Genomic DNA, 12,623 nt, shown 5'->3' on the forward strand with positions numbered 1-12,623 from the left:
CATCATGCCAAGGCTCCTGACCAATGGGACGAGCACAAGTAGTGCCCCATCAAAGGCTGGGAGCTGGATTCCCCCCTGTGACGCCGCACGACCCAAGTACAGAACCTCTGTCTTCATGGTATTCAGCTTCAGTCTACTCTGCTTTACCCATCCAGACATAGATTCCAAAGCTTTAATTAGGGCTTCAGGGGGAGAATCAGGCCATCAATCCATCATCAGATACAGCTGTCATCCGCATACTGGTGACAACCCAGTCCGAAACTCCGTACCAGCTGGGTAAGGGGGCGCATATACAGAATGAACAACAAAGGGGAGAGTATTGCCCCCTGGGGGACACCACACACCATTGGTTGGTGTGCTGATAACCTCCCCCCCAAACGCCACCTTCTGTCCCTGACTGTGGAAAAAAGAGACAAGCCACTGTAAGGCAGTCCCTTGTATCCCCACGTCGGCAAGGTGGTGGGTCAACAGTTTGTGGTCGAATGTGTCAAATGCTGCTGAGAGGTCCAACAACACCAGCAGCACCAACCCGCCCTGGTCCAGATGCCTACAGAGATTGTCTGTGAGAGTGACCAAAACTGTCTCAGTCCCGTGGCCCAGACAGAATCCGGACTGGAATGGGTCCAGGACCGATGTATCTTCCAGGAAGACCTGCAGCTGCTCCGCCACCACCCACTCAATCATCTTGCCCAGAAACGAGAGGTTCAAGACTGGGCGGTAACTAGATGGTTCGGTGGGGTCCAGTGTTGGTTTTTCAGGAGGGGCTTCACTACAATTTCCTTTAACACACCGGGAAAACCCCCAGAGCTCAATGACAAGTTGGCAATAGCCTCCAATGAGGCCCTCAGCTCATCTGCACTGACCTTAACCAGCCACGAAGGGCAGGGGTCCAAGGAGCATGTAATGGGCCTCACCAGGTGCAGGATACTGTCAACATTCTCCTGGGAGACCAGACTGAAGCGGTCTAAAATTGGACCAGAAGACCAAGGAGTCTCCAGTTCCCTTACCGTATCAACCATGGCCGGCAGATCGCGGCGGAGGGACAAGATTTTATCTGCAAAAAAGCTCCCAAAAGCCTCACAGCTAATGGCTGAATTTCTAATTTGGCAGTCTCCCTCTGAAAAAGAGACCAAAGACCGAACTACTTGAAACAATTTTGCAAGGCGTGAGCTTACAGATGCTATGGAGGTAGCGTAGTAATCCTTTGCTGCCTCATAGGCTTTCTTAAACACTCTATAAGACGATCTTGCCTCTTCATCCTGTTTCCGTTGCCACACTCGCTTAAGCCATCTCAGCTCCCGCTTCATCCATCGTAGCTCCTCTGTATAACCAAAGGGCTAGTCTGGTACGGGAATGGAGAGGGTGACGGGGAGCAATTTCATCGATGGCTTCTGAGAGATGACCATGCCAGTCCTCCACCAGCTCATCTAACGAACCTCCAGGGGGCATTGGATCCTGCAGAGCATTCTGGAAACCAATTGGATTCATTAGTCTCCATGGGCGAGCATAAATTTGCTCTCCGCCTATGCAGGAGGGGGCTGGCACTCCCAGACAAGCCTTCAGGACAAAGTGGTCCAACCACAGCACTATTTCTTTTTTTTTTATATAAATTTTTTTATTTTTCATAGCTACAAAACACTACACCAGACTATCACAAGGAAAGGGGAGAGGGAAGGGACAAAGGGAGGTGGAAAAAGAAAGGGGGGGGAATGAACTACAAACACTAAACACTACACTTCAATGTTTCCCTTCATACTGTCATAATACAAAAATAGCTCCATAGAATAATGATGGAGTGGTTAATCATACAGAGAATAAACATTTCAAATTCTGATTAAACTTTCCTCCCCCTTCTAGGTCCCGGACGCAATTCTCTCTGTGCAACTGCTGTTGCGATGCTCTCCTCCTCCTCCCCCCCCCTCCGGCTCCTCCTTTTCTTCGTTCTTGGTGCAGCAGAGTTCTGGGTTTTTATTCTCAAAATCCTTTAGTTGATCTTCTGATAATATCTTATAGGCCTGATCTTTATATCTGAACCATATTCCTTCCGGGAATAACCATTTGTACTTTATTCCATGGTCCCTCAGAAGAGCTGCAAACTTTTTATATTTAAAACGCCGTTTCCGGACTAGAAATGGAACGTCCTTCAAAATCTTGACTTTCAAACCCATAAAGTCCAAATCCGCATTGTATGAGTTATATAGGATGGTGTCCCGAATCTTTTTAGATGAAAAGTCAATAATGATCTCACGAGGCAACTGTCGCTTTGTTGCATATTTTGAAGAAGCCCGACGGACCTCCAAAATGGCGCTTTTAACCTCTTCTTTAGTCGTCCTCGCGGGTGTCGCCAGTAGTTCCGAGACCAAATCCCACAGATCCTCATTTTCCTCCTCTTTCACGTTTTGGAGACGCAAAATTGTCTGCGTTCGTTCCACCTGTAGCCCGATCAGCTGGTTCTCCACCAACTTCAGCTCCTTTTTTGTAGCCTTCACAAGTGACGCACTTTCCAGAGCAGACTTTTCTGCCCCCCCCGCTGCTGCCTTAATGGTTTTCACCTCGCTTTCAATTAAGCCCACCCTTTGATCAGTTTCGTTCAGCTTGTCAACAAAGGGTTTTATAGCTTCCACCACTGCCCTGCGCACCAACTCTTCGAGCGACTCCCCCTTCTGCAAGGTAGCCGAGATTGACTTACCGAGAGCGGGACTTTGCTTCTTTGCTGCCATTTTGGGGGGGGGGGGCGCCAACAAAATTCTGGAACTCAACGAAGGGGAAGAGCGAGTCTTCTTCAGATCAACCTCTCCTTCACAAACGCTTGTAGAACAGAAGGGATTCGCTTGTTTACAGGCTTCCGCCTGTTTCTTTTACTTGCCGTTTCTCGTTGCCCGGCGGCACTCGAGGCGCCGCGCACATCTGCCGGCCTCCATAGGGACAAACGGGCAATTCCCCCCCCCCCGCATTGATTTCGGGGAGTTCTTCCCGCCGCGTCCCGGACCCTGGCTCCCTCCCTGGGAGTCCTGGGGGCTAATCCTTGCGGATCAGCCGCCCGGTCAGGGTGCCCGGTCGTTTCCTCCCGGACCAGCCGAGAGGAGCGTCCGGCATGGCTGAGAAAACGAAACGAATCCAACCACAGCACTATTTCAATGGCATCAAGGTCCACTGGAATCCTCATCCCAAAGATCAAATCCAGCGTGTAGCCCACTTAATGCGTGGGAGCTGAAACAAATTGGGAGAGTCCCAGTGCTGCCATGGATGACACCACGTCCGAAGCCTGTAAGGAGACGGCATCATCGACATGGACATTGAAATTACCCAAGACCAACAGCCTAGGGTACTCCAAGGCCCACCCCGCCACTGCCTCCAACAGATTCGACAGGGTAGCTGCTGGTGCACTAGGCGGTTGGTACACTAGACAGATAGCCAAACTCTCCGTAGCATCCCACGTCAGGCCAGCACAATCAATGCCAATGATCTTTAGTGCAGGGAGTGGCCTGAAGAAGAAAGACTCTCAAATGAGTACAGCCACCCTACCCCCTTGACCATCCCTCCGGGACTGATGAAGGACCAAAAATCCTGAGGGTGGGGGGCAGTTCTTTCAAGGCAACAGTTTCGCCATTCCTTGCCCAGGTCTTGGTCACGCACACCAGGTCCACATTTTCTGCAGCAAAGAAATCTTGCAGTGTTTTGGTCTTATTATTGATGGACCTGGCATAACAACAGTGCAAGAGGGAGGCAATATATCTTCCTAGTCCCACAGCCAACATGCCTTGGGATGGGACACAGGCTCATTACAAATACCCTGGAACCTGTTCATGACCTCTGAATAGACATTGTTTTTTGTGGCTTAGGCAACTTTACACTTTAAACATTGCTGGGATACTCACAACTATGACTGTGATGCCCATAAAGAGGCACCAAAACATTGGGCAGCACTCCATTGATGTTACAAAGCAGTATTTTGATGTCTGGGATCCAAAGAACTACTTCAAGCACAAAAGATCTTAGGAGAATGCCCATGGTAGATCCTTATGCTGTTATCACAAGATGCTTATGTCTCTCCCCTTAGTTCAGTGTAGGTTTGCCTATAGAGCATGTAGAGCTGTTTGAGAGAAACAAGTTCAAATCTTGCTTGGGCACATGGAACTAATTGTGCTGTTCTTTGGATCCAGATCAAGATATAAATGTTTTGTGGTGTTTCTTATTAATATAGAGTATTTTTATTATGAAAAATGCTTATAAATTTAGCAAACCTTTTCTCTTTTTGAAATAACTCAGATTTCACTCTATAAATCAAAGATACACAGACACACACACACGCACACACACACACACACATAAAACTGTCCACATAATTGTTAATCATATGAATTGTGCATTTTACTAATCGTCAGTTCCTCGTTCTGGAATTCCGAATTGATATAGTTCTCTCATACAAGTTTTGAGAGTCACAGGCAACACAATGATCTGAAACAGCTACTTAGTACCAGCAGTGGAACTCTCTACAGTGACATGGGCTAAAGAATCAAGTCCCATAACCTTTGTGCCAGCCCTCCCCCCACTTTAATCTACAGTCTTAGCTCTATCCTAGACCTAATATCATTAGTCATTTACCTACATATAATACTCATGATTGTCTCCTGACAATGTCTTTTGGCTGATTTACATAGATCAAAGCACAGAACCCAGTGGGTGATCATTACAGTCTGCTTGGCTGTCTCCAGTTTAACCTCTCATGGTTCATGGACGCTTCTTAACAGTGAGAAACTGTTTTGTATGGCGTTGCAATGGGTTAACGTTTATCTTTGAGGCCCTATCAAATTGCAGATTCAAAATATGATCTCATTTTGTACACCAACTATCAGAGTTTGTTCTTTGTCATTCTTTTAGATCTCAACTTTTTGTTAATTTATATTTTCTTCCACTGTGTTCCTCCCTGCCTGAGTGTACATACACCCATCACATATAATATGGTTATAAATCCATACAGTATCAAATGATTCTTGGTAGGTATACTGTTAGCCTATAAAATACCAGAGAGGAAGATATTTCTTTAACGAGACCAGAGAGGAAGATATTTCTTCTTTAATGAGAACTTAAAGTAGCTATAGCATTCAACTCCTTATATTTTGTTTTTGTTAAGTTTTTAAAAAGAATTTCACACCTTATCCACTAATGTGAATTAACAACTGATACAGAATAAGAGATTCAAGTCATCCGAACAAGCCCCCAACAGTTGTAAGAGATGAATCAAAAACTTATCTTTGAAAAGGCATGGTGGGGATAAACTGGTCAGCTGTCTTATCCAGAGTGTATGAACTCAGCACACACAGCACATAGTGTTTTAGTGAACTTAAAAAGACTTTCTCAGCCAACTAGACTGTAATTCCCGACTTCTAGAATTGAACTATTTAAGCAGTACAATGAAAGAGAAATGAGAGAATACAATGTTTCTGTCGATAGCGATTCTCTTAATTAATCTATGGGAAAGTGGTGAAAGGAGACTTATTCTGTGAGAGCGCTATGCTTGGAAATGGATAGTATAACAGCTTTGCTGGTGAACTACTTGCCTACTTACCTGACAGTGCAATCCTAAACAGAATTACTCTAGTCTAAGCCTGTTGATTTCAATGGACTTAGACTGGAGTAACTCTTAGGATTGCACTGTAAATGTGATTCCAAGTAGCCTTAGCTACTTGAATGGGGACTTGAAGGCATTTGCTTGAAATGAAATCTGGTAGTTTCTATCATATGTTCCTATAAAACAGTATGACTGTGACATTTAACCCTGAACCCCATTATACATTTCCATATGCTAATTAAATCATGTATTATAGTAATGCTTTCTAGTGTAATATAGTGAGTATAAATCTCAGTATACTCACTGTGGGGTTATATTAGGCATTTTCGTAAAATTTTAAATATGTGTTTTGCAAAGCATATGTTGCAGTCCTCTGATAAAATAATCTCTATTTACTTGCATAATACAAATTTATTTGACAGTTCACACATACATGTTTAGATGTGTACTAAAATCATTTATTAAATAACAAATCTTTTTTTTCTTTCAGAGTGTCTCTTTTACAGAAGGATTAAGAGCCCCTGGGCCTAATCCATGTACATATGCCTTCTTCCACTCGGATAATATGTTATCCACAAATATTGCAAGTGTCCCCACATTCACAGAGAGCAACCCTTTATTTTTGGAACCCAGAATATCAAATGCAAGGAGCTCTACAGCAGAAGGAAATAGTGGGCCGTCAGAAGAAATCGAGAAGAAAGTGGTACAGCAACCTGGATCACCAATACTCCAGACATTCCAAGGTGTTGGGTTTTGTAATATTGCAGGAAAGTGCAGCCCCACTTGTCCTGGGGTTGAGAGTGGCTATGATTTAGATGTAGCAGTAGAGAAGTATGGCAAAGCAAATAGAATTAATTGTAAAAATGACAATGATGAGGATGATGTTACCACAGGTGTGTCTATACCTGCTAGAGAGTATCAGCCCCAAGGTAGGGATGTCCCATTTGTAAAACTGGTTGGCTCCCAACTGCAGGTTTCAGAGGAGTTCATTGATGATGATCCAGCAGAAATCTCCTTTTTTGCTGGAGGGTCTGAAGCATTTTCGTATTTGTATGGTGGGTTAGATTTGCAGGAATCAGGTCTCTCTGAGGTTCTCTCAAGGCATCTCTCAGGCTCACCTGCTTTAACTAAAGAAATTCTTCAACAAAATACGGCATCTTCTCAGTCAAGTCCTGATAGGTGTTCCATTGAAGCAGTAGATATGAACATGGAAGATGATTTTGAATTTGAAGGAGAAAGTGATTTCAATGGAAATGAGCAGCCATCAGATACCTCGGAATTATTTGAAGTTAAAGCTCAGGCAAGCAGAATGCAGAGTCTGCTGAGTCCTTCCGAATCTAGTTCACTAATAAACAACCGTTCTGAAAGTAGCTCTCTCAACAATTTGGCATTAAATGGTACGTCATTTTTGCACAGTTACAGCTCAGCTAATCATTCCGAAGCTAGTTCTATGGTGAACTTTCCAGCATATTCAGTTCGCTCTGAATCCAGCTCAGCCTTTCAGTTCACTGACATTATTGACCAACTGGAACAACTGAGCTATCCACCTACCACTACAGAAGATTCTAGCAGTACTGATGACTCATGGGATTCTGAAATGGCAGCCCCATTAGACATAAACCTTTTCTTCAGCAATCCCTTTACTCAAGCTACTGGAGAGAATTTTGCTCTTGATTTTCATAATAATCTGAAGAATCTTACCCAAGAAGACAAATCAGAAAAAGCACACACAAGCCATTAAGATTGTGATTGATGTGTCACATTCATTTATGCTGTCTAAAATCAGGATTTAAAACAGGCAGAACGTAGATAGTTTCTGTCCTGATTTGTTCCAAGGCTGGATTTTAAACTTATTTACTGTAGCTGTCTCTCTCCCCCTCTCAAGGTATCATAGTCAGAAGACATCCTATGATATATACAATCCATTATAACATTTGCTCATGTGTGCTGTATTATAAACTACTTAGCCTCTCAATGAAGTTAGCACATCTTTGATAAAGGACAGTGTACCATAGTGCAATTTCTTTTGCACCAGGCTTTGTTGAATTCAGTCTGGCATTCAGAAGAGTTGTCACTGAAGTATTTCCAGTCTATGCTGAACAAATAAAAATCCTTACTGCATTCCTCCTAAGGATAAAAATGGAGGTGACATTTTAGAGAGCCTGAGTACATTCTCATGCACGTAGGGTGTTGCTGTGAATTCTGAATGAAGGCGCATGTTGCAAATAACACTCCATTTACTATATTTTGCAGCAGTTGGGTGGTAAAATTCTAGAATTTTGAGAAGGCACTTGGCTTGTTATTATGCTTTTCTCTGAGATTTTATTATAATTTGATCAGTCACACAGCAGGAAAAAAAGGCTGCAGCTTAACTGGATCAAGATACGGAAAGCTTGTGTAGATGTAGGAGAAATGCTGGAGGAAAATGCTTGCTGCAGCTTTTACTTTGAAGTGCTGCTTTCAAGGAAATGACCATGTGAATGTTAGAAAAATGTGAATATGCACAAATCCCTGTCTGGAAGGTGTCATGTAACACAATTCATATTTAAGGTGGTGTAGAAGAATGTGTTATGATAGTAGAGAATTAGTAAACTGGTTTGTTGTCTGCTTTCTTGATAAACATGTGAGAATGGATTCTAAGTTGCACAACCTTGCACAAAATCCTGCATCAAAAATTCATAAGGCTTATTTGTTTGGTTTTGGTCTAATATCCTAACTGCATGTATAAAGAGGAACATGGGCAGTATATTCATCAGTTTTCCTTTAAAATGAACAGGGCATTGCTAGTTTTGTATACTTTATGATAACTTTATTCATATTTATGCTACATTTCCTGTTGCATGACATCATACTTTAAAAATCCATTTTCTAAGGTTTATGAACTAAACATCTATTACATTAATCTGCTCAGTGGCTTGGATCTTGTCTAGAATTTCTGTGTGTGCAGGTTCGGGTTTTCTTTTTCTTTTTTGCCAGTTTCCCCTCTCCAGTGGGAAATCTCTGGTCCCCTCTTCCATAAAGGGTCTTTTGGGTTGATGTGGGATGGGGAATAAAAATCACCCTTCCCCCTTGTTTGGGCAGAAATTCTGTGCAGGTCATAAGCAAATGTATATAGCTTAATGTAATGGAGGAATTACTTTGGGTTTACCTATTAATTTAGTTTGCCTTCTGCTCTGTTCAAGCCTTTCCATAGACATTATTAGCCGCGGCTAGCAGTTAGATAAGTTTCAATTTAAGTGATACTTTAAATAATATAATGTAATACACACCACAGAATACAGCATTCAAATTATATGGCTCTTTTGCTGGAAGAGGAGCTACTTAAGTTGGAGGAGGGCTCCATAGGATTGAGGAAGTCACAATCCACTAATTCTGATGCACATATGTAGATCATACAGGTATCTCCATTGTTTAAACAAATTAAGGTCATTTGGTGTGCGCCAGTTCACTTCAAAATACTTTGTGTAAAAAGTGTTTTGTAATCTTAAGTTGTTAACGTTTCCTGCTGAGTAAATTAGTAGAGTCAAACCACCATCTTCTTCATTTGTGTTGATAACTATTGTGTCTTTTTTAAAAAGAGCACAGTCCAATAATTTTCATGATTGGTTTGAAAGTCTTTTTTTGAATTACCTATTCTTTTTAAAGCACCTTCAATTGTAGATCTTTTCCTTATTATTAGCTTTTAAAATTTAAATATCATTTTAAACAAAAATTAAATTTTTATTGCTAACATATCGAATTAACTACATCTATATGAAGTAGATCTCATATTTTGGATGTGTGAATCTATTCTTAGTAAACTTGATTAAAAATAATTCTTTTTGCATCATCTTAACTCCATCTTTATTTGATATCAAGCTGTGAACCAAAACTGGGACCGACACACACAGCTGAAAGGAAATATGTTTGATAACATGTTTACTCTCTAGCAGAATTCAGGGTCTGGATAGCAGAGTGGTCAATAAAACATTGGATTGGGATGCTATTTAGAGCATCAAGGGTTCAACCTTTTTCTCTGGACCTCATGGAAGGCCATAAATTTATCTAATCATAGAAAAATCTGTTTACAGGAAAGGGCAAGAACTGTCTCTTCCCTTCTAGGGGCCATAGGACACCCTTCTTTTCTTAGAAAGTTGTATTCAGCGTTTTGTCTCAAGCCGAATAGGCTACAAAAGCCATCATTCATTTGTCCGATTGTCCAATAGTCTGAATTCTACCATGTTTTTACATTTTGGGACTTGCTTTCAACTTACGCTAGCAGAATTGCTGGTAGAAAACTACTTTTGTCTTGGTGTTCCAGTCTTCTATTTTAGCATTGTTCACATGAATAGCAGAGTGTAGTAAGTGACTGATGATAATAGCTGGGTGAAAGAGATGAATGATATTTACATAATAGTTACTTTTGTAGTAGAATCAATATCCATATAAATTTATTTCGCTTCATTGTACATTGACAAAGTATATGATTGCACTTTATGGTACAGGGGAAGATAGTATGAAATATCTGGCTGATTTGAATAAAGATATACTCACAACAGTCACTTATTTTGACCCAAGTAACAGCATAAGAAACCATTGAAATCTGAAAGTGTAGTTACTGGAGGTGAGGTGATGATGAAATATAGGTGAATGTTCTGCACTCAGCAATCGTACACAGTTAAGTTTTTGCAGAATTGACTACAAGTAATTTATGATGGTATGACTGTGGTAGAATTAACAATATCACTTGTTAAAGGAGTCTTGCTTCCTATTAATCACTTTTATATTTTATCGCTTGCCTTAAATAAGGAGATCTTGCATTCAGGTTCACTTTTAACGTGTGTTAATTGACATTTAAATTCCAGTGAAGTTCTTGCCACACACTTTCTATAAGGTGGTATTTGTATTAAGCCTTCAGATGGGCATTTGCTGTTTACCTGTTGGTAATTCATTTCCATTATTGTCATTTTGCAAGTTTTAAGGTTTCAGACTTTTAAAGCATAGATTATTATACTAATTTCCATATTATTTACTCCTTAACATTACCCTTCCAAATAAATGCTGCATATAGTTTATTCAGCATGCATGCATAATGAGAGGTGTTTTTTGCAGTTGCTTATCATAAGCTGAGGTATGTTGATCATTTTTATTTGTGGGATATTAGGGTGTCTGTTCTCTTAACAATGAAAAGCATTCCATACATTTTCAATCTGCAGAGGTTCATTGGTAATTCAAACCAGTGTAGGGGATATATTAATTAAGATTTTGTAAATTTGCCATATTGATTGTATAATCATAGTTTCAGTTGTGTTAGGTATATCTCCCCAAAATATGGATTCTATGTATTCTTGTACTGCATAAGAGTGCCATCAGAACTTATTAGGCATATATATTCAAGTTAATGTCCAGATGACTTGTGCCTTGGTATGAACAATAACTTAGCAAAACTGGTGCTTATATTCAGGAAACAACCACATTTCTGAGAGCTGGAATTTCATAATACATCTTTTTTTACCATGATCTTTTAATACATTAAATGTTTGTTTAAATTAGTTGTTTTATACACTTTTTTCTGTTAAAATTATTGCTATATCTTCAAATTTGTACTAATTCTGAATATTAAATTGTTTATACAATAAAATGAGGAAGAATTTGATATGAACAAAAATATATGCGCTTAGCTTTTATTTTTATTGTTTATAGCGCATGCCCCCCTCATTAGCTGTTACGGTACTGCTAGGCTGCTTTTTCATGATTAGCTGTTTAATATTTAGAAGAGTAGCCATTTTTATTTAAAACACTTAATCACAGTTTTCTCTATGGTTGCTCTTTAGAAAAAGCCAACTGCTATCATAATATTTTGTGGTTAAAGATTTTATTATTACTGTGTAAATACACAAGTAAAAATCTATTTGGCTTTATTAATGCACATTGAAGTTAGGTTTGAGGTCAGCAACCTATAGCTCAAGAGCCAAATGTAGCTCAGTATGGAACCAAATATGGTTGCTTAAAGAAAATTAAATCTTTCAGATATTTTGGAGGGGTAGGTGGGATGCTAAAGTACCAGTAAGTGAAAGGAATTTCAGGCAAAGATTTGTACGGGGCTAAACATCTTAGAGATGCTTTACAGAAAGGGAAATGATGGAGGTAAATAATTGCCAGTAATCCAAGGGCGAACCATACATAGATTTATGTCAGTGCACTAAAACAATTGCACAGGATGCTCCTGTGTAAGTTTATTTACTTATTGTGAGATCTCCTGTGCCACTTCCTAATAAAAGACTCACAACTGCCAGTATTTGGGCTGCAGGAACTATATATAAATGTTCAATAATGTTAAGTTATATAGTTCAGTTACGCAATGGTCTTTCATAGATGTACTCTTTGTTGATCTCTTGCTCTAAATTTTGATGTTGCCTGGCTTGTTAATTGTATAAAAGATTACAGACCCCTGGATTAGGTGATTGGTACCTGAAGCTGTCTTCTTAGATGGAGTTACTATTTTTTTTGTTCTTCATCATTAAAGCCTTTTTTTAATTTTAAAAGACTTGTTTGCATTGTAAGCTGTGTTCAGCTCAGCCTCTTTATTTCCCATTAAAAACCTGGAATTGGAAATATGGAGTCAATGATGTAATGGTTAAGGTATCAGACTAGACTGAGGCGACTCAAGTTCCCCTTTGGTCGCAACACTCACTGTGTGATCTTGGGCCAGTTATTACTGTCCCTTTCAGTCTAACCTACTTTCCAGGATTATTGTGAGAATCAAATGAATGAGGCAAGAACAATGTATGCCTTCCTGAGCTTCTTAGAAGAGCAGGATAAAAATATTATTAATAAAGATAAAGATACATCACAAACATCTTTGAAGTTTGCTATGAGTAACAGTTGTGTTCACACTTATACATTTTGGTCATACCTGGTTTTCTTTGGCTGTAAAATTCAGACAATAACATTGTAATACATGAGGCATTACTTTTCTTAGGGTTGGATCCTAAGAATTTGTTCTACTAACTATAGCACCTTCATCCAGCACAATTTGCCTTCTAATGCAAGAGGGTCTTCCTCTAGCAGA

At 40.2% G+C, this 12,623-nt stretch overlaps 1 protein-coding gene across 1 annotated transcript in view; it reads left to right on the plus strand.

Annotated features, from left to right (window-relative positions):
* The window catches only part of FARP2 (FERM, ARH/RhoGEF and pleckstrin domain protein 2), a 90,480-nt gene that overhangs the window by 45,714 nt on the left and 32,143 nt on the right, over window positions 1–12,623 (plus strand). Inside the window, exon 12 of the mRNA XM_054982263.1 lies at window positions 6,063–6,315. Within this exon, the coding sequence (XP_054838238.1) occupies window positions 6,063–6,315 (253 nt within the window). The remainder of the gene's footprint in view (window positions 1–6,062; window positions 6,316–12,623) is intronic.

Source organism: Eublepharis macularius, chromosome 6 (assembly GCF_028583425.1).
Source record: "Eublepharis macularius isolate TG4126 chromosome 6, MPM_Emac_v1.0, whole genome shotgun sequence".
Classification (NCBI taxonomy): domain Eukaryota; kingdom Metazoa; phylum Chordata; class Lepidosauria; order Squamata; family Eublepharidae; genus Eublepharis; species Eublepharis macularius.